General features: G+C 39.8%; 2 protein-coding genes across 9 annotated transcripts in view; one reads left to right on the forward strand and one right to left on the reverse strand.

Moving 5' to 3' along the window:
- Positions 1–558: 558 nt before the first annotated feature.
- RPS27A (ribosomal protein S27a) lies at positions 559–3,111 on the reverse strand. The gene is made up of 6 exons (XM_057742190.1): positions 3,030–3,111; positions 2,868–2,932; positions 2,343–2,397; positions 1,688–1,773; positions 1,165–1,296; positions 559–756 (listed from the first exon to the last, which is right to left on the reverse strand). The coding sequence occupies exons 2-6, from the start codon at positions 2,913–2,915 to the stop codon at positions 607–609; spliced, it is 471 nt and encodes a 156-aa protein (XP_057598173.1). The 5' UTR covers positions 2,916–2,932; positions 3,030–3,111; the 3' UTR covers positions 559–606.
- Positions 3,112–3,430: 319 nt separating this feature from the next.
- CLHC1 (clathrin heavy chain linker domain containing 1) overlaps positions 3,431–23,859 on the forward strand; it is a 42,553-nt gene continuing 22,124 nt past the window's right edge. The window contains exons 1-6 of one of the 8 annotated variants that reach the window (XM_057742184.1): positions 3,482–3,503; positions 9,137–9,195; positions 14,166–14,353; positions 21,182–21,315; positions 23,292–23,493; positions 23,606–23,718. In XM_057742184.1, coding sequence (XP_057598167.1) covers positions 21,183–21,315; positions 23,292–23,493; positions 23,606–23,718 — 448 coding nt within the window. In that variant the 5' untranslated portion in view covers positions 3,482–3,503; positions 9,137–9,195; positions 14,166–14,353; position 21,182. Of the gene's footprint in view, positions 3,504–8,725; positions 14,354–21,181; positions 21,316–23,291; positions 23,494–23,605; positions 23,719–23,859 lie in introns of those variants that run through there. The other 7 variants (XM_057742182.1, XM_057742181.1, XM_057742189.1 and 4 more) reach the window with 7 other exon arrangements.

Consider the following 23,859-nt stretch of genomic DNA (forward strand, 5'->3'; position numbering starts at 1 on the left):
TCACACTCAACAGTGAACCATGTGTTCCCTGTACTGCAGATAGCAAACACTCAGCCAAAGCACCCAGGGATTTGGGATGAATTTTTTAACTGGCAATTTAGAGCTCAGCCTTTAAACCTCCTTTGTAGGAAACAAGTACATTGTAGCTTCTTTTTAGGCAAGATTATATAATACCAATTCACACAAACCAGTGTTTGTCAATCTGGGGGTGGGGATAGTTCCTCCCTACCCCCAGGCATCATTTGGCAATGTCTGGATACTTTTGGTTGTGAGGAGGGGTGGGGTGCGACTGGCATCAAGTGTAGAGGCCAGGGATTCTGCTCACCCTCCTATGATGCACAGGAAACACCCTACAACCAAGAATTATCAGTCAAAAATGTCAATACTGCCGAGGTAAATAAACAAATACACCCCCCCCCCCCAAAAAAACCCCTGGCTTGTATCTAGGCAGGTGATATTAAATACAACATAATTCTCCGAAGTACAGGTTACCTAAGAAAATGAGATTAATTTGATGCTAAAAACCCACTTTTAAAATCACTGCAATGAAACTCAATATTTAAATGTTAATTCATTAGTTCATGTCTTTTATTAACCAATATACAATTATTTGTCTTCTGGTTTGTTGAAACAATAGGTCAGACAACATTTGCCACAATAATGTCTGTCAAAGTGGCTGGCCATAAAAACTCCAGCACCACATTCATCTGAAGGGCACTCCCGACGAAGACGACTGATTTTGCCATTCTCATCCACCTAAAAAGCATAAACTTGCTGTCAGGATTATCTTACAACACACTGAAGTCTAGTTTAAGTGACTCAAAATATTTAACCTTTTAATCACACAACAGTGATAATTCTCAGTACTCACAAACCGAAGCACCCCAAACTCTCAGCAATAATTACTACAGCAGAGAAAGTTCAGAGTGTTTGAAGTCCAGCCTTGCAAGTGGTGGGATAGAGTTAAGAACTGAACCCAGATCTGACTTAAAAATCAGAAACTTAGTTTGGAATAAAGTAGCTACAGGTAAACCCCATTATATAAAGCTTATTCAAATACCAAACAGGAAAAAAACTCTAAACTTTTATATTATAGAGTTTGAAACCAGAGATGCAAACAAAATCTATTAACCTATAGATAAAAAACTTAATAATTTGGCTCACCTTATAGTACTTAAGGACAGCCAGCTTAACCTTCTTTCTCTTATGCTTGTTTTTCTTGGGAGTGGTGTAAGACTTCTTCTTCCTTTTCTTAGCACCACCACGAAGTCTCAACACAAGATGAAGAGTGGACTCCTGTTATTGAACAGAGAAGGAAACAGACTTTAAAAATGGTTACATTAATGCTAGTGTTCCAGAGAATGGACAACCAGCATCATGTACCTTCTAACTGGACATGACAGAAAGTACACCCAAAGATGAGGGAGTCAGACAAAAGAGGTATCTGATTCCTATGTAAGCTATTAGTTTACGGAAAGATTAAAGAACATATTAAATTCACCATGGGATGCAATATGCAAAATCCAAAATGTAGGAGACTGTAGCAGCACCTCTCACTTGTTCGTGTAGGAATCACCTGAGAATCTACTGCTCATCTAATGCTATTCTCAGTTCTGAGTATTGGGCAAATTTTCCAAAATAAGATACAAATATTTATACTTTAAGGGCTGCTTTCCTCCAAACAGACCTTTTGAATGTTGTAGTCAGACAAGGTACGTCCATCTTCCAGCTGTTTGCCAGCAAAAATCAGTCTCTGCTGGTCAGGAGGAATTCCTTGTAGGAAATAAATCGAATAAACAAATTAAGTGACTGCAAAATAAGTATATCTGCTCCAGATTTATAATCGTGAATCAAATTATGGTACGAACAACCATCAATGACTTCTTAACTACAGGCAAGGTGTAACTGCAAATGTTGACACATTTCATCTCATTTTATCCACCCCACCCCCCGCCACCCTCAATTTTTTGGCAGGCTGCACAGCATGTGGGATCTCATTTCTCTGACCAGGGATCGAACCTGCACCGTCTGCAGCCTAAGCGTGGAGTCTTAACCCACAGACCGCCAGGGAAGTCCCTTATCTCATTTAATCTTAATACACGTTAACATACCCACTTTACAGATGAGGATACAGGTTTACACCTGTATTAACTAGCTGGTCCAAACTCACACACGTAAAATGTGCTGCAGCTTGGCTCCATGCTGATAAACGTTTGTCTACTGTGTTACTCCAAAAGCATTTTCGTCAATCTGACCTCTCCCCACCCCACAAAGAACTGACGTCTAGCGCCTGACAGGGCCTCTACAGATTAGTTTTTCTGAATTAGAAAATGTTAACTTGCCTTCCTTGTCCTGGATCTTGGCCTTTACATTTTCTATTGTATCCGAGGGTTCGACCTATGAGTTTTAGAAAGCAAATGTATTGGCAACAAAATAAGGAACCAGAAATAAACGCTCAATTCAATCTTAAGGCTACCCAGGGACCGACCCGGTGGGGGCTTAGGCCTACAGGACTGAGCCGCCGCAGCGGGAGGCAGGCTCCCCCGGCGCGCACGCTTCCTCCCCGAGCCCCCGGCGGCGGCGGCCGGGCCACACGTGCTCGCGCCCCCCTGCGCGGAGCGCCTCCCTCCCACCTCGTGACCCCGGCTACGGCTACCTGGCCGGAGCCACTAGGGGCGACAGGCTCGGGCTCCAGGCACCGAAAACCTGCCGTAGCCCCCAGCGCAGCCAACAACCCTCACTCGGAACCAGGGTTTAGAACCCAGGCTCGGAAACGTATTCTGAAGCGCAAAGCGGCGCGCGTGCCGAAAGCCGCCTCAGACCCTCCCTCCTTCAGGCCGCGGCTTCGCCCACCGCCGGGGCCGTACCTCGAGAGTGATGGTCTTCCCCGTCAGGGTTTTCACAAAGATCTGCATCTTGACGGCGGTTCCACCTGAGAGTGAGGAAAAGGAGGAGACGGGTGAGACCGGGGCGCACAGAGGGACGATGGCCGGCCGCGGGCCGGAGAGCGGCCTAGAGCACACACTCACCGCAGATGGCGGATCCGAAAGGAAGGGGACCGCGGCGGCCCACGGGCTTTCCCGGCGCGCCCCGGAGGCCCCGCCTCCTAGGCGGCCACGCCAAATGCCTGAGCGCTGTCGCCGCGGCCGTCCGGCCACATGCCAGACCAGGTCGTGATCTCATTTCTCCTCCATCTAGGCTGGCTTATTTCTCATTTTAACCCGTGAGAAAGCTCTTGAAATAGGAGATTTAAGCAACTTAAAATGTCTTTAAACGGCTTTTCCACCGTAGTGGACGTGGCTAAGAGGGCCTTTAAAAGGGGGGGGGGGTTGAGAAGGCTTCGTGAAGAAAACGGAGGAAATGGAAATGTCTTCTGGGAATTGTAGTTTCCCGCTGCTTCCTTTTCGCTAGGACTACTCATCCCAAGATGCAGTTCCACACCCCCGGGTTCCCTAGTTACTGTCGCCTAAGGCTGGAGTCGGGGTTTGGAGAAAGGGATTAAGGTGAGGAGGGAGCAAGGGTGAAGCGCAGTAATGGTTTCGGGGAAGGTGTAAACAGGTCGGAAGTGACTAGGAGGGAAGATTAAGAGGCTGGAGAAGAGTGGGGGACCGAAAGTGTCGTCACCCACTTACGGAGGCGGTGAGGGGCGGATAATCAGCCATCTACCACCCGCGCTCTCTGGGCCTTCAAGGGAAGGGCATTCCCGTGGCCAGCTGCAGGCAGGCTGAGAAATAGGTGGTATCCTCGAAACCTCGGGTCCGTCCTTGCCTCGCCCTGTAGCGCCTCCCCGCCTTCGACCCCCGAGGCGCTCCTAGTTTAAGGAAGGTTCTGTCTTGTATGGCACTACGCAGTGCGAAACGGTTTAATATCATGAAAATCTCAGGAGTTTTAAATTTTTAAATGAAGCCATGTGGGAAAGAAACCTGCGGAAAGGTTATTGTAGAATTTTCAAGTTTGGACGTTGGGAGTTGTGGTGAAAGTCCTGAGAGGAAGTTTTTGGAATATGTGGCGTGCGCTCTTGGCAAGGCGGGCCAGTTAGCGAGTCAAGCCCTTCCCCTGTCCTTTCTCCGCTGCACAACCACCGAATCCTTATGTGTACCCCCTAGTGCCTTCTCTCTTTATCTCTCTCTGCATCCCCATCCCCAAATGCAGGCTCCTTAATTTTCTCTGTCCCCAGTCGTCTTCTAACCCATCTTCACTTTTGCCTCCAACATACTCTAAAGAGTAAAAATGATATTATTATACTGTAGGGTTGGCCCAAAAAGTTCGTTCGGTTTTAAGTAAAAATAAAAGACACGTTTTTCATTTTCACGAAGAACTTTATTGAACAATGTATTCACTAACCGGACGAACTTTTTGGCCAACCCAATTCTTCACCTTCAAGATAAAATCCAAATTCCTTAGTGTGATAGTCAACATCTGCCTTCCTTACAGCCTAATCTGCCAAACCGATCACTCACTTTACACTTTATTAACATTGAGCTGTAATCGAAGTTCCTGACACGCTCTTTCATGCTTTGGCACTTAAGAATCCATTGCTTCTCTCTGGAAAACTCTCGTCCCATAGTCTGCCAACGGATCTCCACCTTTACAACAAAACTCCTTGAAAGAGTTGTCTGTAATCATCGTCTCTAATTCTTTTTCTTCCATTGACTCAACCCACTCCTATGAGGGTTTTGTCCCAACCATTCCAGCAGAATAGCTCTTGTAGTTACTAAGCACCTCCGTGTTGCTGTATTCAATGGCTGTGTAATCTTATTTGACCTCTCAGTTGCATTTGACACAGTTGATCATTCCTTTCCTCTTTGAAACACAGTCTTCACCTGACTTCCATCTCTCTCCTTCCATCTCCCTAGACACTCTTTTCCAGGCAGTTTTGTTGCTTCCTCCTTATCTACCAGACCTGTAAACTTTGGAGTGCCCCGCAACGCCCAGTCCTTGGACCTCTGCTTTGTTTACATTTCCCAGATCGTTTCTCATTCTGTCTCATACCTTTTAAATATCACTTATATGCACATGACTTATAAATTTATTTCTCACTCAGACTCACATGAACTTCAACATGTTTAATAGGCAGGCCCAGACTCCTGATCTTATCAAGCTGATATTCCCATCTTATAGATAGCAATTCCATCTTTTCAGTCACTGAGGCCAAAAACTTTATGGTCATCCTTGACTGTTCTCTGATACCCACATCAAATCCCTCAGCAAATCTTCTTGGTTTTACTTTTGATGTATATGCAGAACACTTCTCCCCAGCTCTACTGTTACCACTCTGATTCAAGCCACCATTATCTTTTGCCTGGACTATTGTAGTTGTTATTCTGGCTTTGATTCTTGTCTTCACAGAGCAGCAAGAGCAATTCTTTGAAAATATAGGTCAGCTGTCATTCTTCTGCCCACAGCCCTCCAATGGCTTCCCATCTCATTCCAAGTTAAGCCTAAGTTCCTATAAGCAAGGCTGTCACTCCCACACTGGAATGACTGGAGGACACATTTCAGCTCATTGCTCCCCTTGCCAAGTCTGCCCAGAGAAAGGGGCATCTTTTTCTAACCTGGACAAAGGTACCCCATGGGCTGGTAGTGCTCCTACCTTCAAGGCCTTATATTCTACATGATCTGGCAGCTACCTCTCTGACCTCAGCTTTCTTCTCTCCTTTTCTCATTCTTTTCTAGTCCTACTGGCCTTCTTGCTGTTCCACCAATATGCTATCCTGCCTTGAGGCCTTTGGACTTGCAACTCTCTCTGCCTCAACCACTCTTCTCCCAGGAATCTACGTTACCTGCTTTTTTCAAGTTTCTAAAATGTCACTTTATCAGTGAGGGCTATTCTCTTTCCTGACTTAATGCCTTATGAAGATGGCACCCTTCTACCTTCCTTACTCTCTATCCCTCTTTCCTTGTTTTATTTTTCCCCATACAACTTACCCCTATCTGTTATACTATTTACTTGAGTGTCTTCTGTCTTGAGTGTAACCTCTGGGAGGTTAGGTACTTTGTTTTGTCCAGTGCTGTATCTCTAGTGTGTAGAATAATGGCAGACATACAGTAGCTGGCCGGCTCCCCCCCCCCCCCAATATTTATTGAACAAATAAGTGCAATGCAACTTAAGGATTGTCCTGGATGTTGTTTCATTAGATGTTTTCCCTAATATTTCCCTGCCCTCTCCCACACACTAGTGAGATAGCTTTCTGGTCTTTTGTAGCCCGTCATGCCCACCTGTCACACTGCCATCTGCGCTCTGTAGCAGAGGTTCATTTAACTAGAATCAATACTTGACCAGAAACCCTTGGGACCTGTTTTCTTTGTATCCCTAAGTGTCTGTTTTGAATGAGTGAAAGGTAATCTGAGTTGATCTGCGTAACTCAGTGACATCTTGTAGATGCTGAGGAACAATCACTGTAGCTGTGTTCTGATTTGAGGGCCCAGGTCATCTGAGTGGACCAGATTATTGCTCAGTGATTGCTGATTAATAAGCAACTTTTTTGGGGAGGTTGGGGGTGCATGTACTCTGCTAGAAACTGTATTATGCGTTGGAATGCATATGGGTGGGGAAGGATAATGGGAAATGAGAACATTTTAGTTCCTGATCTTATCAAACTTAAAGCCTACTGAGAGAGACAGAGAATATAAACAGAATTCTGAGTGACAATGTAATAGAGGAAATGCACGGTACAGGGAGAACATAGCAGTGGCACTTGATGAAATTTAAGGGAATCCAGGGCAGCTTTTCTGAAGCTATATAGGTTGACATCTGAAAAAGGAGTCAAAGCCAAATGAATGAGAGTGGAAGTACTGTGTGTATCTTATGGAGGAGGAGAGCTATGAGGATGCAGGAAGGGAATGCAGGGATGGGAGAGAATTATGCAAGACCCTCAGGTAAGAGAGCAAGTTCATGGGAGTGGATGGGGGTTATGAGGAGGACAGGGGCATGAAAAGACTAGATTTGGTAAGAGAGAAAGAGTCCCTGGTTCCTACAGGACATTCAGAGACTGAGGAAAGGAACTTGGATTTTTATACTAAGGGTAATAAGAAGCCCCTCGTGTTCAGATGTGACCACCCATTCCCCAGTGATCACACCCATTCCTTCCTCCTTTGACTTTTATCTTTTACTATCAGAAATTACGTGTGTGTGTGTGTGTGTGTGTGTGTGTGTGTGTGTGTGTGTGTGTGTGTGTCTGTCTCCACGCTGTGCAGATCTTAGTTCCCAACCAGGGATTGAACCAGGGCCCACAGCAATGAAAGCGCCGAGTCCTAACCACTGGACTGCCAGGGAATTCTCAGAAATTACATTATTTATAATCTGTCTTTCCGAATAGATTGTAAGCTCCAAGGAGCCAGGGACTTTATCTTATTTATAACTGTATTATACACTAGAGTGCATATGCATAGGGAAGGATAATGGGGAATGCTGACTCTCTAGCTATAAAACAATGCCTGGCATTTAGTAGACACTCATTAAATATTGGTTGAATGAATGAGTAAAGAAATTGATTTCTTATTTGGGAAAACCATTGATCCATTTATGGATTATTACCTTGTTGGAACTACTTTATGTTTATTTATAAATTGATTTCTCATTATCCAGTTTGTCAATGTAAAGATAAATTAGGTCTTTTAAATTTTGAAATTATTTTGGTGTCTCCTTTCTCCTATATATGGCCTATGGGCAGTATTTATTGGCCGTATATGTTATTTCAAATAATAGATATCAGTTATGTTGCCAAAACATGATAAAATTGATTTAGACATTTATTCATCACAGCATTTATAACAGTGAAAATATCCAACGGGGGGAATGGTTAAGTAAATTATTGTGTATCATACCATGACGTACTATGCAATCATTAGAAGTCATGTTTTTGAAAACTATTAGTGTTTAACAACATGGAAAAGTGGTTCTAATATTAAGTGAAAAAAAATAGGATACAAAAATGAGTGTAGAGTGTGATCCTAACTTTTATAATTATAAGCATTGGAAGGAAGTATACCGTATTAAGTAGTTGTTATTTTTGGGAGATGGGATTAATTTTTTTTGATTAATTAATTTTTTTGGCTGTGTTGGGTCTTTGTTGCTGTGCACCGGCTTTCTCTAGTTGCGGTGAGCAGGGGCTACTCTTCGTTGCAGTGTGCAGGCTTCTCATTGTGGTGGCTTCTCTTGTAGAGCGTGGGCTATAGGTGTGCAGGCTTCACTAGTTGCAGTACTTGGGCTCAGTAGTTGTGGCTTGAGGGTTCTAGAGCTCAGGCGCAGTAGTTGTGGTGCATGGGCTTAGTTGCTCCGTGGCATGTGGGATCTTCCTGGCCCAGGGTTCGAACCCGTGTCCCCTGCATTGGCAGGCAGACTCCTAACCACTGTGCCTCCAGATTTTATACCATGAGTATGTATTTCTGTGATGGGAATGAGGGGAGTTAAAATGTTTTACCTTGCCAGACATTTTTAAGCAAATCATGGGTTCTGTTTAATGTTAATGTGAATAGATCTCAGGAACCAACTTTTGTATCCAACTCTAGTTAGATAATGATTCTTTACTAAAAGAGCAGTGAAGTATAGCTGCTTGGAAACCTTACTCAGAAAGGTACAGCTTGGTATCTTTGACATCACTGATGTACAGATTTTAGCAGAAGTCCTGACTGCTTACTTTTCAGTTAGTACGTTCATAGTAAAGATAAGAATTATAATAAAGTTCATCATAAAAATAAATTCATGACTTCTTTTAGCTGTCGTGTGTTGGGTAACTGTGACTGGGCCAGGTAGGTACATGGGTAGAGAAATATTTGACCTTGTTTGTTTCATCAGGAAGCCTCCAAAATGGTTTTCCCACATGAAACAAAGAAAATGCTAATAAACATTCTGTTAGAAAGTGTTGGGTTAAACAAAGAAACCATTTGATCATATGATACATATGCTTGTTTAGTAAGAAAAGAGCTCTTTATTGACTGGTGTTTGGTCTTTCTGTCTCTGAGGTATAGTATAGCACATGGCAGTAGCATGATCAGACCTTTTAATTCAGATTGAAATATTTATCTCAGCGATCCATGAGACTTTTCTTTTCCTGAAACAAATAGACATTTTATTTAGAGCAATATTTGACTTTATTTTAAGCTTTAGATTAATTGATGGTCTTTTTTCTTTCAGGCTTATCAAAGTTTTGGCTTTGTGACAAAAACAAGTCAAGACTTTTCTCTGGTGAACAGGTGTGCAGACCGTGACATATGTCTGTCCAAGAAATAAGTAAACATGCAGTTCTCCCTCCTATCATTAATAGAAGTGACAAGGAATTTTTGGAAAGAATGCAAAGATACATAACTATAGAAACTGAAAGAGTGGGCTGTGATGAGGAAGGACCTGTTGATGAATATTACATCATATACCGAAATGTTTTTGATCAGGTATCATAATGCTCTAAGACAAGGGAGTTTTTAATGTGGTAGAAATGGTCTGTCTTGACAACTAACATTCCTGCCTTAGTAGCACCACTGCTTGTTTGACTACATTCCGTCTGTCAGTTTTGAGAAGTTCATCCAATTTGTCAGAAAGGGATGAATGGGTAAAATGCAATGCTGAATTTATTTTACTAGACAATTAATGAGTGTTTCGGTTATTGTAGCATAAGTGCAGGCCACCAGTTTTTGAGCAACAACCTAACTGTGCCCTCTCATATCATTTTGACCTTCCATCTCAAATCATTATCTGATTTGTTAGGAATTGGGCTGTAAGCAAGAACCTGATAGTTCTTTGTCGTTTTGGGTTGGTTTGTGGTATCATTAAAATCTTGGTTTAGATTTGATCTAGCATATTAAATTAAGGCCCCTTGTAGATTAGAGGTCTAGACAGGCAGGGTAAACAAGGGGTTTAACTGCACTGAACATTGGAAATATGGAGGTCAGAAAATGCTGTGGCTTTATGTGATATTTGATTTTGCTTTTCAAGGTTTTAGAAATACCTGCTTTTCCTTATAAACAATTGCAATATGGCCACCAATCCTCATTTTTTTTACCTCACTTTTTTTTTTTTTACCCCCATTGGAAGATGCCCTGACAGTAAAATAAATGAAGTCAGCATCCTTTCCTCCTTACCTAGAAGAAGTAATTTCTTAGGTTAAGACTTCTGTAAACTATTGGTCTCTGAGTAAAACAGCCATAGGCAAAATAGGAACTCAGTGTTTTGTTTAAATTTTAAACTTTACACACTCAGTCTTATTTGTCTTCTAAATAAAAATATAGTGCCTCGCTCTAAGGAAAAATGAGCACAAAGTAGTGATATATGCCAACAAGTAGAATTAAGAAAATTGATGCATATCCATAAAAAGTATAAAATGGAAAAAAAGTATCTTTTCTTCCTTTTTTTTTAAATTTTATTTTTATATTTGTTTACTTATTTTTGGTTGCATTGGGCCTTCGTTGCTGCACGCGTGCTTTCTCTAGTTGCAGCCACCAGGGGCTACTCTTAGTTGTGGTCTGCAGGCATCTCTTTGCTGTGGCTTCTCTTGTTACAGAACATGGGCTCTAGGTGCGCGGGCTTCAGTAGTTGTGGTGCGTGGGCTCTAGAGCACAGGCTTGGTAGTTATGGCACATGGGCTTAGTTGCTCCACAGCATGTGGGATCTTCCCAGACCAGAGATTGAACCCGTGTCCCCTGTACTGGAAGGTGGATTCTTAACCACTGTGCCACCAGAGAAGTCCCTTTTCTTTGTTTTAAGTCATCTAGAAAATCTGTCTTTTGGAACTGGTACATTGGCAGGTTAGCTTCATTTTATAAGTTGTTATGATCAATAAAATTGTTTTGATGTTTTAGTCATTAAGGATTGTATTAGGTGAGTGTTTAAAGGTAGTGTATATGTATTGAGTAGGTTTATAAATATCAAGAATCATGCTGAGACTCTACTTGTGTGAAATCAGCAAAGGAAAATTATCATAACTGTAACATACTTATCTTTGCATGTCTAAATGCTAACACTAATCAGAAGTTTTCTTACATGAAGAACTCTGCTTTAAATTAGTATATGAGGGTGAGTCAAAAATTATATGCACTCTGGCTGTAGAATTTATAGAAATTTTAATATAACTGGAGTGCGAATAATTTTTGACTCATCCCCGTTTTATAGTGAAGTCATTTTGGAAGAGGTGTTGGTAAATTTAATTCTTAGAGAAAAGACATGGGAGTAAATAAAAGATAATTTCTACATCTTTAGTTCTTTTCTCCCTACCTCACAAGATTTCCATTTGGACTATTTGTACATTGTACAGTTATAAATGTACATTTGTACATTGTGAAGAATCCTCTTCTTCAGGACTAAGAGGGGATTTGAAATAGAAATCATTTGGTACTTAGAGAAACTTTTCTTCTAGCTAGATAATAATAAGATAATCTGTCTTTCTATTTTCATGCTATTCCAGCACATTTGATTGTTAATAAACTATTAATGTCTGCCTTCTCTAATTTTCCTTCTCTCTTGGAAGGATCTAGTTGGGCAGAAGATAAAAGTATCAACTTGCATATCTGAGTACTTAGAATCAGAGAACAAATACCAAATTCTGTTTAAAATCAAAGATAGAGGATTTAGCTTAGAGAACCGTGCCTACATCAAAGCAAGGAGGACCTGAGGCTTGTGTAACAAGAGTTGAAGGTAGGTTGCAGAGAGTGCCAATGACTTAGTAGGCAAAGAAGACCAAAGCTAGGAAGAGTGAGCTTCAGTAGATATGGGTGAATTATGAAGGCATTTGGACTCTAGAAAGTGACTGGCCTTTTGCATTCCTGATAGCGTGTTGTACAAATAATGTATATTTGCGTGTAGGAGCTGAGGTGGAATGAATACCATTCCTCTTCTCCCTCAGATCTCTGTACCTGGTAAGTATGACTCTGTTTTGGGGGGGTTAACGGAAACTTTTATACAGGAGTCTGAAACTTGAATGCCTAAAGGCCAAGAAGGTCATATAAAAGAGGTATGTGGACCGGCTTTAAGAGAATAAGAAATTATGGGGACTGTGGTAAAATGAAAAATCAGTCCAATCTAAAGCTCCAGCTGATTACTGCCATTAGGAATGGGGGTTCCACGTTGGTAGATTTTTCAGAGTTTTCAAGAGAAGCTGAAAATTTGGGTTTTGGATGAAATTTCCTAAATTTTAAAATATTCTGTGGGCCAAGCAAAACTGTTCTACCTCTGGCATACCAGTTTGCCTCCTTTATTTTAATGCATTTTTTTGTGCATTCTGAAAGATTCCTATGGGTGTTCTGATATCTATTTCTTCTGGCAGACCCATATGGGATCTGATCATGATGTTTCTACGAGTCTGTTTTCTATCCATTAACATATCTGAGTTGTCTTGAATTGTTGCAGCACACCATAGAGGCTTGTGGAGTGGAGGATGGCTGGGAACTGGGGAGTATTTAATTTGAAAGACCACAGATTAATGGTCTCTATTTTATTGAAAGTTGCTGGGTGGCAGTCTTGAATTGTGTGGATAGGTAATATGGTCATGTCAAAAAGATAGCCATCTTCTCCTGCTGCTTGGCATTGATGAATTATCTCCTTATACCATTTGTTTTTTGTTTTTTTTTTTTTTTCCCCCACTGTGCAACTTGTGGAATCTCAGTTCTCCTACCAGGGATTGAACCTAGGTCATGGCAGTGAAAGTGCTGAATCCTAACTGCTAGACCACCAGGGAACTCTCCTCCTTATACCATTTTTTGATAGACCAGATATCTTCCTGGATAATTTTTTCTAGGTATTTTCTAGCTAACAGTGCAATATACCAGAGACTAGAGATATAGCAGGGGTAGAAAGCATAATTGTATCTTTAAGAGAAAATTGTGGATTAACCACATCTATTCTTTTTTTTTTAATTATTTATTTATTTATTTTATTGCCTGTGTTGGGTCTTTTTTGCTGTGTGCGGGCTTTCTTTTGTTGTGGTGCGTGGGCTTCTCATTGCTGTGGCTTCTCTTGTTGCAGAGCATGGGCTCTAGGCATGTGGGCTTCAGTAGTTGCAGCACATGGGCTCAATAGTTGTGGCTCATGGGCTTAGTTGCTCCTCGGCATGTGGGATCTTCCTGGAGCAGGGATCGAACCCGTGTCCCCTGCGTTGGCAGGCAGATTCTTAACCACTGTGCCACCTAGGAAGCCCACATCTATTCTTTATATGCCTCGATGCCTTCTGAAATCCTCGTGAGCAGAATTTGGCAACCATAAATTATAATTATTTTTAACTTTTTTGTTTTTGAACTTCTTTAAAGTGCTTCTTAGTTATTATTGTTTTTGTTTTGTTGTGGTTTTTGTTTGTTTGTTTTCTTGGTATGGGTAATGCCTACACAAGATGAACCAGAAAAAGAAAGAAAGGAAGGAAGGAAGGAAGGGAAAGAGAGAAAGAAAAGTAAAAGAACCAATAAGAAGAGTATACAATGAAAAGTCAGGTCCCTGTCATCTTAGACCTTACTTACCCTTTCCTTCTCTGTAGGTTTCTGTTTTCTTCCATTATCGTTCCAGAGATACTCTGAAGGTTTCCTTCTCTGTAGGTTTCTGTTTTCCTTTCCTTCTCTGTAGGTTTATATTTTCTTCCATTATCGTTCCAGAGATATTATGTACTTAAACACCATTGTAAACCATGAATATAATGTGTGAAGGGTTTTTTTTTCTACAATTGCGCTTAACATCTTGGAATAGACACACAGTTTGGTAATTGAGAGTATTGATCAGCTAGTAGGAACAGATGGGTAAGAAAAACAGGGAAGTGAAGAAAGTCCAGGTTTTTAAGGTCTGAATGAAGTCAGAGACTAGATTTGGAGGTAATGAGGGACGATATGTAATTGTATTTACAAGGTCCAGAATTGGGATAATTAGACCTGGTATTGGTTTTGACTGACCTCATATAATGTATGTGTTAATTCCTAGTAGAGCAAAAAACATGTTTTTTTTTCTTTCTTTCTTATATTTAAGCTCACAGAATTGTAATGATTCACAAAGAGCATACATTCAGTAATGATTAACTGTCTTTAATACCCAGTCATATTGCATATAAGTGCAAGCTCAAATTTGTAAAATTTTAAAGCTCTAATTGCCCATGATGTTTCATTAAAAAAAAAAAAATCTATAATGCTATTTGCAAGGCTTTTGATCCATAGTCTTCTAGAAAAAAATTCAGTACATAGGCAGAAAAATCATATTTCAGGTAATAGAATATGTCACTGCCTACAAATCCATTCTTACTTCAATCAAAAAAGAATACGATGCCTTTATTGAGACAATAAAGAAAAGCCAAAGAACTGCATTTTATCTTCATGGGAAACTTAAAGTTTTGGCAGGAGAGCCCACAGCATTGGTATATCACAGGAAAAGAATAACCCAACTTCAAGCAAAGTAAGTATATTAGTAAGTAGCCCAAAAGGTGATAATTGTTACTTGGTTATATTAATTAGCCATTCATTGTAACTATAACCAGTGGTTCTTAGTTTTTTTCAATTTCAATTTTATTTTAAAGTGTTTTTGTTACCCTTCCTATTGAAATTACTATATTTTTCTCTTGAAAAATAATATTAATTCTGTTTAAGAGTTTTATAATCTCTCCTAGGATAATTGGAGGCACATTGTAGTATCATAAAATGAGGGATGCAGATAATTGCTCCAGGTAATTTCTTGCACGGGAGGTTTAATAGTACAATTTCATGATTACCATCTGAAATAGAGCACTTAATCCCATGATGCACAAAGGTAAGTAACCTACTGGGAGAGATAAAATGCTCACTTTTGTTGAGTAGTCTCAGATATTCAGTATTCCATTTGGTAACTGATGGGTAAATTATTCTTATAGGTAATTTCAAGTCAACCTGGAAAATTATGTGAAATTTGACCGCCATTTCTGGTAATGTGGCTGGCTAGATGTTGGGATAGATCTTCCTATTGGGGCAAAATGCTACATAAAATGGTAAAAAAAATTTTTTTCCCCAAAAGCAACAGGAAGCTGAAAAGATAGTGACAGAAATATTAGGGCAAAATCGTAACAGAAGACAAAAGATAGAGAAGCACTAAAGCTTCTTTGAGCCTGAAAGCATTTATTAAAACTAGTGACCATAAACTTTAATTTTTACTGTGGCACACGGGTACAAAAGACATAGCCCAGGATCTATCTGCTCAAGGGGTGTAGTCTACTGGAAAATGCTTCTCATATAAAGCTGGGATGATAAAGGACTACACGGTTGAAGAGTGAACAAGAAGTAAACTGCTCCAGCTTTGGGGACTGTGTGGAAAATTGCCTTCTGCTTAGCAGACTGCTAACAGGGCCAGGGCTTATTTTTGAAGTGATGAAATGTTCTGGAACTAGAAATGGTAGTATTTGCACAACTCTTTGAATATGCTAAAATTCACTGAACTGTACACTTTACGAGGGTGAGTTTTAAGGTACACAAACTATATCTCAATAAAGCTATTATAAAAAAAGACATGGAGAATAGAGTGAGAAAGTTATGTTAGTATGTCTGATCACAACTCAGAGAAGAGAATATGGGACATAGACATTATTTGAAGAGAAAATGGCTGGTAAAAGATATCAATTCACAGATTCTGAAAGACCAAAGAATCCCATTGTAAGTAATATGAAATACTCAATACTAGATTTATTGTAGTGAAATGATCAAAGGTAAAGAGATCATAAAAGCTATGGAAGGGAACAACAACTGGATACCTTCTCATCCACATTGTAGCATGTGTTGGAGCTTAATTCCTTTTTATGGCTGAATAATATTAAATTGTATGTACATACCATATTTAATCTACTTATCTGTTGATGGGTACTTGAGTTTTTTCTACCTTTCGCTATTGACTTGTTACACCATGAATGTTCATGTATACATATCTGTTTAAGTCCCTGCTTTCAATTTTTTCAAAAGTCTGTTTACTTTTAACATATCTTTCTATGTGTTAATTTTGTATCCTGCAACTTTACCAAATTCATTGATTAGCTCAAGTAGTTTTCTGGCGGCATCTTTAGGATTTTCTATGTATAGTATCATGTCATCTGCAAACAGTGACAGTTTTACTTCTTCTTTTCCAATTTGGATTCCTTTTAATTTTTTTTCTTCTCTGATTGCTGTGGCAAGGACTTCCAAAACTATGTTGAATAGTAGTGGCGAGAGTGGACATCCTTGTCTTGTTCCTGATCTTAGAGGGAATGCTTCCAGTTGTTCACCATTGAGAATGATGTTTGCTGTGGGTTTTTCATATTTGGCCTTTATTATGTTGAGGTAGGTTCCCTCTATGCCCACCTTCTGGAGAGTTTTTATCATAAATGGGTGCTGAATTTTGTCAAAAGCTTTTTCTGCATCTACTGAGATGATCATGTGGTTTTTATCCTTCAGTTTGTTAATATGGTGTATCACATTGATTGATGTGCGTATATTGAAGAATCCTTGCATTCCAGGGATAAACCCCACTTGATCATGGTGTATGATCCTTATAATGTGTTGTTGGATTCTGTTGGCTAGTATTTTGTTGAGGATTTTTGCATCTAAATTCATCAGTGATATTGGTCTGTAGTTTTCTTTTTTGTAGTATCTTTGGTTTTGGTATCAGGGTGATGGTGGCTTCATAAAATGAGTCTGGGAGTGTTCCTTCCTCTGCAATGTTTTGGAAGAGTTTGAGAAGGATGGGTGTTAGCTCTTCTCTAAATGCTTGATAAAATTCATCTGTGAATCCATCTGGTCCTGCACTTTTGTTTGTTGGGAGATTTTTAATCCCAGTTTCAATTTCATTCCTTGTGATTGGTCTGTTCATATTTTCTATGTCTTCCTGATTCAGTCTTGGAAAGTTATACCTTTCTAAGAATCTGTCCATTTCATCCAGGTTGTCCATTTTATTGGCATATAGTTGCGTGTAGTAATCTCTTATGGTGCTTTTTATTTCTGTGGTGTCCATTGTAACTTCTCCTGTTTCATTTCTAATTTTATTGATTTGAGTCCTCTCCCTCTTGATGAGTCTTGCTGGAGGTTTATTGATTTTATTTATCTTCTCAAAGAACCAGCTTTTAGTTTCATTGATTTTTGCTCTTGTTTTCTTTGTCTCTATTTCATTTATTTCTGCTCTGATCTTTATGATTTCTCTCCATCTACTCACTTTGGGTTTTGTTTGCTCTTCTTTCTCTAGTTTCTTTAGGTGTAAGGTTAGATTGTTTATTTGGGATTTTTCTTGTTTCTTGAGGTAGGATCGTGTTGCTATACGCTTCCCTCTTAGAACTGCCTTTGCTGTATCCCATAGGTTTTGGATCATTGTGTTTTCATTGTCATTTGTCTCTAGGTATTTTTCGATTTCCTCTTTGATTTCTTCAGTGATCTCCTGGTTATTTAGTAGCGTATTGTTTAGCCTCCATGTGTTTGTGTTTTTTACAGTTTTTTTCCTGTCATTGATTTCTAATCTCATAGCGTTGTGGTCAGAAAAGATGCTTGATATGATTTCAATTTTCTTGAATTTACCAAGGCTTGATTTATGACCCCAAATGTGATCTCTCCTGGAGAATGTTCCATGTGCACTTGAGAAGAATGTGTAATCTGCTGTTTTTGGATGTAATGTCCTGTAGATATCTATTAAATCCAGCTGATTTATTGTGTCATTGAAAGCTTGTGTTTCCTTATTAATTTTCTGTGTGGATGATCTGTCCATTGGTGTAAGTGGGGTGTTAAAGTCCCCCACTATGATTGTGTTACTGTTGATTTCCTCTTTCATAGTTGTTAGCATTTGCCTTATGTGTTGAGGTGCTCCTATATTGGGTGCATATATATTTATAATTGTTATCTTTTCTTCTTGGATTGATCGCTCGATCTTTATGTAGTGTTCTTTCTTGTCTCTTGTAACAGTTTTTATTTTAAAATCTATTTTATCTGATATGAGTATTGCTGCTCCAGCTTTCTTTTGATTTCCATTTGCATGGAATATCTTTTTCCATCCCCTCACTTTCAGTCTGTATGTGTCCCTACATCTGAAGTGAGTCTCTTGGAGACAGCATATATATGGGTCTTGTTTTTGTATCCATTCAGCCAGTCTGTGTCTTTTGGTTGGTGCATTTAGTCCATTTACATTCAAGGTAATTATCAATATGGATGTTCCTATTACCATTTTCTTAATTGTTTTGTTTTTGTTTCTGTAGGTCCTTTTCTTCTCTTTTGTTTCCTGCTTAAAGAAGTTCCTTTAGCATTTGTTGTAGGGCTGGTTTGGTGGTGCTGAATTCTCAGCTGTTGCTTGTCTATAAAGCTTTTGATTTCTCTGTCAAATCTGAATGAGATCCTTGCTGGGTAGAGTATTCTTGGTTGTAGGTTCTTCCCTGTCATCACTTTAAATATATCGTGCCACTCCCTTCTGGCTTGTAGAGTTTCTGCTGAGAAATCAGCTGTTAAGCTTATGGGAGTTCCCTTGTATGTTATTTGTCATTTTTCCCTTGTTGCTTTTAATAACTTTTCTCTGTCTTTAATTTTTGTCAATTTGACTACTAAATGTCTTGGCGTGTTTCTCCTTGGGTTTATCCTGCCTGGGACTCTCTGCGCTTCCTGCACTTGGGTAGCTATTTCCTTTCCCATGTTAGGGAAATTTTCAACTATAATCTCTTCCAGTATTTTCTCAGGTCCTTTCTCTCTCTCTTCTCCTTCTGGGACCCCTATAATGCGAGTGTTGGTGTGTTTTAACGTTGTCCCAGAGGTCTCTTAGGCTATCTTCAGTTCTTTTCATTCTTTTTTCTTTATTCTTTTCTGTATCAATGATTATCACCATTCTGTCCTCCAGGTCACTTATTCGTCCTTCTGCCTCAGTTAATCTGCTGTTGGTTCCTTCTAGTGTATTTTTCATTTCCGTTATTGTGTTGCATATCTCTGTTGGTTTGTTCTTTAATTCTTCTAAGTCTTTGGTAAACTTTTCTTGCAACTTTTTGATCTTTGCATCCAATCTTTTTCAAAGTCCTGGATCATCTTCACCATCATTATTCTGAATTCTTTTTCCGGAAGGGTGCCTATCTCCTCTTCATTTAGTTGTTTTTCTGGGGTTTTATCTTGTCCCTTCATCTGGTACAAAGTCTTTTGCCTTTTCATTTTCTCTATCTTTCTGTGGCTGTGTTTTTCAGTTCCACAGGTGAAATACTGCTGATACTGCTTGATTCTGCTGTCTGCGCTCTTGTGGAGGAAGCTGTCTAGGAGGCTCGTGGGTGCATCCTCATGGGAGGGACTGATGGTGGGTAGGGCTGGGTGGGTGGAGCTCAGTAAAACTTTAATCCGATTTGGTGGGTGGAGCTCAATGACACTTTAATCTGCTTGTCTGCCAATGGGTGGGGCTGTGTTCCCACCCTGGTGGTTGTTTGGCCTGAGGCGACCCAGCACTGGAGCTTACAGGCTCTTTGGTGGAGCTAATGGTGGACTCTGGGAGAGCTCATGCCAATGAGCACTTCTCAGAACTCCTGCCGCCAGTGCCCCTGTCTCCTTGGTGAGACACAGCTGTACCCCACCTCTGCAGGCAACCTTCCAACACCAGCAGGCAAGTCTGGTTCAGTCTCCTATGGGGTCACTGCTCCTTCCCCCTGGGTCCTGGTGAGCATATTTTTTTGTCTGCCCTCCAAGAGTGGAATCTCCATTTCCCCCAGTCCTGTGGAGGTCCTGCAATCAAATCCCGCTGGCCTTCAACGTCTGATTCTCTGGGGATTGCTCCTCCCGTTGCTGGACCCCCAGGTTAGGAAGCCTGACGTGGGGCTCGGAACCCTCAGGACTTCTGCGGTATAACTGTTCTTCAGCTTGTGAGTCACCTACCCAGCATTTATGGGATTTGATTTTAACATGATTGCGCCCCTCCTACCATCTCATTGTGGCTTCTCCTTTGTCTCTGGATGTGGGGTGGTTTTTTTTGGTGAGCTCCAGTGTCTTTCTGTCAATGGCTGTTCAGTAGTTGCAATTCTGGTGCTCTTGCAAGAGGGAATGAGCGCACATCCTCCTACTCCGCCATCTTGATTCCTCTCCTAACATATCTTTCTAAAGCGTAACTGTTTGAATGAAAGACAAGGATATTTTATTTCCACAGTCCCTCTTTCATAAATACTGCAAGCTCTTACTCTGAGCCATCTGTAGATACCAAGAACTCTATATAATAATCAGACTCAGGTAGCAGTTATCTGCTGGCAAACTTGTTTTTAATTTGCCAAAAAGCCTGTAACATTTATGTATCTAACTGATTTTAACCTATTATTTCCTACCTGGGCCAAGATATTGGTGATAAACTAGGAAGTAAATTTCAAATAATGTTTAAAAAGAGTTTTTATCTACTTCTTGGTCTTTAAAATCTCTATTTTTGGATTAATTCAGTTTTATCTCAGAGTGCTATCACTCCTCTAGCTCTAGGATTAAAATTAATAGAGTAGGCTGAATAATGGTCCCCAAAGAAATAGGTCTTAATCCTGGGAGCCTGCAAATGTTACTTTATTTGGAAAAAGGGTCTTTGCAGATATGATTACGTTAAGGATCTTGAGCTAGGGAGATTATCTTGCATTATTCAGGTGGGCCCTAAATACCATCACAAGTGCTCTTATAACAGAGAGGTAGAGGGAACATTGACACAGACACAAAGGGAGAAGGCATTATGACCTCGGGGGAAGAGACTGAACTGACACGGCCACAGAAGGCCGGCAGCCCTCAGAAGCTGGAGGAGGCAAGGAACGGAGTCTCCCCTAGCTGGAGGAAGCATGACCCTGCAAACACAAATTTTGGCCCACTGATACTAATACTGGACTTCTGGATTCTAGAAATGTGAAAGAACAGATTTCTGTTGTTTTAACCAGCAAGTTTGTGGTAATTTGTTATTGCAGCCACAGGAAACTAATGTGATTACTTAAGAAAAATAATTTTTAAATTGCAAAGGTAATTTTCAACTAAATGTAACAGACATAGTACTTTGTGGCCAGATTATTATGTTTAACACTTACAAATTTCCAATAAGGTTACTAATCATAGTCAGTATGAAATGTTACTGATGCTTTGAAAGAACATTTTTCCTCACTTGTGAGGTTAGTTAACTTCCTGGGCATTGTTTTGTAAACTTCCACCTACATTCATAATGTTACAAAAATGCTAATTAGTCAAATTAAAGTAGTAATTTAACCTGCTTTACTTTGAATTGTATGATTAAATAATTAGTTGACAGAAACATAAAAAAAGCCTTTCTGTATTTTAGGATGAGGCTTATTGAAAATAATTCCTCAAAGATTCAATTGCAAATAGATGAAATGAAACAACTTAGGGCAGAGTATGACACAAAAGAAGGACAATACTATACTTTCTGCAAAGATCCTTCAAAACCTATTCCAGGTACAGTATTTTGTTTAAAATATTTGAGAGAAATTCCAACTGTTTCCAGTTACACAAATTAATATATATGTGCTACCATGTATGTATCTTCCAAGTGTACCAGGACTTTAGCCAGACTTTACAAACAACTTTAGCCTGACCTCTAGGTACATACAAGGGAATGGGAAAACTTAACCCTAAAAGATTAAAAGAGTTCGTCTGGCTGAATTATATAGAGTATAGTACAGTGGCTCTTAAAGTATGGGTCCTGCATTAACCTCAGTATTACCTGGGAAACTGTTAGAAATGCAAATTTTTTGGTCCCTCTGCAGATTTACTCTGTCAGAGATTCCAGGAATGGGAGTTGGGGTCAGGTGATGGAGCCCAACAGTCAGTGTTTTAAGAAGTTCTCCAGGTTATTCTGATGCACTTTTTTTTTTTGAGCATTTTAAATTTATTTATTTAATTGGCTGTGTTGGGTCTTTTTTTTTTTTGCTGTGTGCGGGCTTTCTTTAGTTGTGGTGAGTGGGGACTACGCTTCGTTGTGGTGCGCGGGCTCCTCATTGCCATGGCTTCTCTTGTTGCAGAGCATGGACTCTAGGCACGTGGGCTTCAGTAGTTGCAGTACATGGGCTCAATAGTTGTGGCTCACGGGCTCTTAAGTGCAGGCTCAATAGTTGTGGCACACGGGCTTAGTTGCGCTGCAGCATATGGGATCCTCCTGGAGCAGGGATCAAACCTGTGTCCCCTGCATTGGCAGGCGGATTCTTAACCACTGCGCCACCTAGGAAGCCCTCTGATGCACTTTAGAAAGTTTGAGAACCCATGGTATATGTGAAAAAAACTGTGGTATGTTAAGTTCTGGTGAATATTGTTGAGGCACATTGATGTCAGCATTCACTGGTTCCTCATTTTCAGCCAAGCCACATTTTAAGAAACTGGAGTATATCCTGGAATTCATCCAGGATATTGAGAGATTTGTATGATGAATGAATAGAGGAATTGCAAATATACATCCTGGAGTAAAGAAAGACTTTGAGAATAGATAAATGTACTCAGAACTTTTCAAAATTCCAACTAGTGTTTATCCAGAGGCAGAATCAATAAGTGGAAATTTTAAGAAGTTAGATTTGGTTTCAGTGGAAGAAGCTGTCTTGAGATAATGAGCTATCCCACACCAGAGGATTTTAAATGAGGTTGAATGATCATCCTGTGACTGGTGGAAGCAGGGACTAGGTGCACTTTCAACTATAAAATTATGACTAGCAGACTACAAATAAGATATATAATGAATAAGTACAAAATAACTGACAAATTGATTCAACACTGAGGGGATTCAGGGTAAGGGAATAATTGAAATTAATTAGAATTAATCCAGGGGGGTTTCTAGAAGAGAATTTTGAAATATGCCTTTAAAGGCAACAATTGGTCTGAATGAGAAGGGAAGTTATTTGAAGAGAGTGTGTGTGTGTGTGTGTGTGTGTGTGTTGGGGGAAGGGGTATGAATAATGCATAGAAGGGACAATGAAAGAGGGAGAAAGGACTGAAGATTTGGCAGGCATTTATAAACTGCATTGGAGAGAATAAACAGATTACCCTGGGGTTAGCTGTAGTAGACTAACGGAAGATTTGGTTAGAGAAGAATCATTGAACAGGAATCCTGAATTATTAGGCAGAAGTTCTTGGTGTTATTGAGTAAGACTGATATTTAGGGGTTTGCAAGGTGTGGTGATGAGGTCATTAAAATTTTTTTTTCTTAAAATGCTAAGGTTTGGACAGTCAGCCTTCATTGTCTTCATTGATGTTTTGTTTAAAACTGCCAGCCGTTTAGAAGTGTATGCTAATTTTATGTTCAGTAATCTACAAGTTCATGCTACCATTTCTTAATTATGTCTTAACTTAGTCAACCATCTGACCAATTTTGCTAAGACTTGTTATTTGAGCACTGGAGTCCCACACATGGTTTGGCTTGTTTGCTTTGTTCCCTTTTCCCTTAGGCATGACTCTCCAAGAATCAGTCAATTTAGATGCTCTCACTAAATACTTGAAACATCTTGAAGATAAATATGCAGAAATTGAAGAACTTATGTCAAAAAACTATGTGCCAGCTCAGAGGAAAGCAGATTTAGAGGAGGAAATGACTTTAGTATTAGAACGGCGAGATTTAACTGAAAATTTGAACAATGAATTACAGTTTTGGTATGAAAATTGAATATATATTTTTAAAGTTTGAAGCTTTTATTTGTGTTTATTTTAATATTCCACTATTTGATTTTAGGTTCAGTATATTGTTAATGTTTTTTCTTTATAGTCATCAAAGACTGCAGATTATTTCACAGGCACTTACTTTGTGGGTAAAATCTGATATGAGCAGATCATTTCAAGACTTCGTGGAGCACTTTCAGAAAAATAAAGATTTACACGGTAGATGATCTATATTTTTTAATTAACATGAATAACGGAAAACATTTTTTTTCCCCAGAAAGCTAAATAATGGGGATTTTCCTAGGCTGAGTTTAAAGAAAGTAAAAATGTACTTCTGTTAGGTCTCTGTTACTCTGTGGG

Source organism: Hippopotamus amphibius, chromosome 7 (genome assembly GCF_030028045.1).
Source record: "Hippopotamus amphibius kiboko isolate mHipAmp2 chromosome 7, mHipAmp2.hap2, whole genome shotgun sequence".
NCBI classification, from domain to species: Eukaryota; Metazoa; Chordata; class Mammalia; order Artiodactyla; family Hippopotamidae; genus Hippopotamus; species Hippopotamus amphibius.

What these genes read in the sequence shown, in the direction of transcription:
- RPS27A (XM_057742190.1), bottom strand. Translation starts at nt 2,915, where the DNA reads ATGCAGATCTTTGTGAAAACCCTGACGGGGAAGACCATCACTCTCGAG. An exon ending in GGAAGACCATCACTCTCGAG is followed by an intron (nt 2,398 to 2,867) that starts GTACGGCCCCGG and finishes TAAAACTCATAG; the next exon opens with GTCGAACCCTCGGATACAAT. An exon ending in CAAGATCCAGGACAAGGAAG is followed by an intron (nt 1,774 to 2,342) that starts GCAAGTTAACAT and finishes ATTTCCTACAAG; the next exon opens with GAATTCCTCCTGACCAGCAG.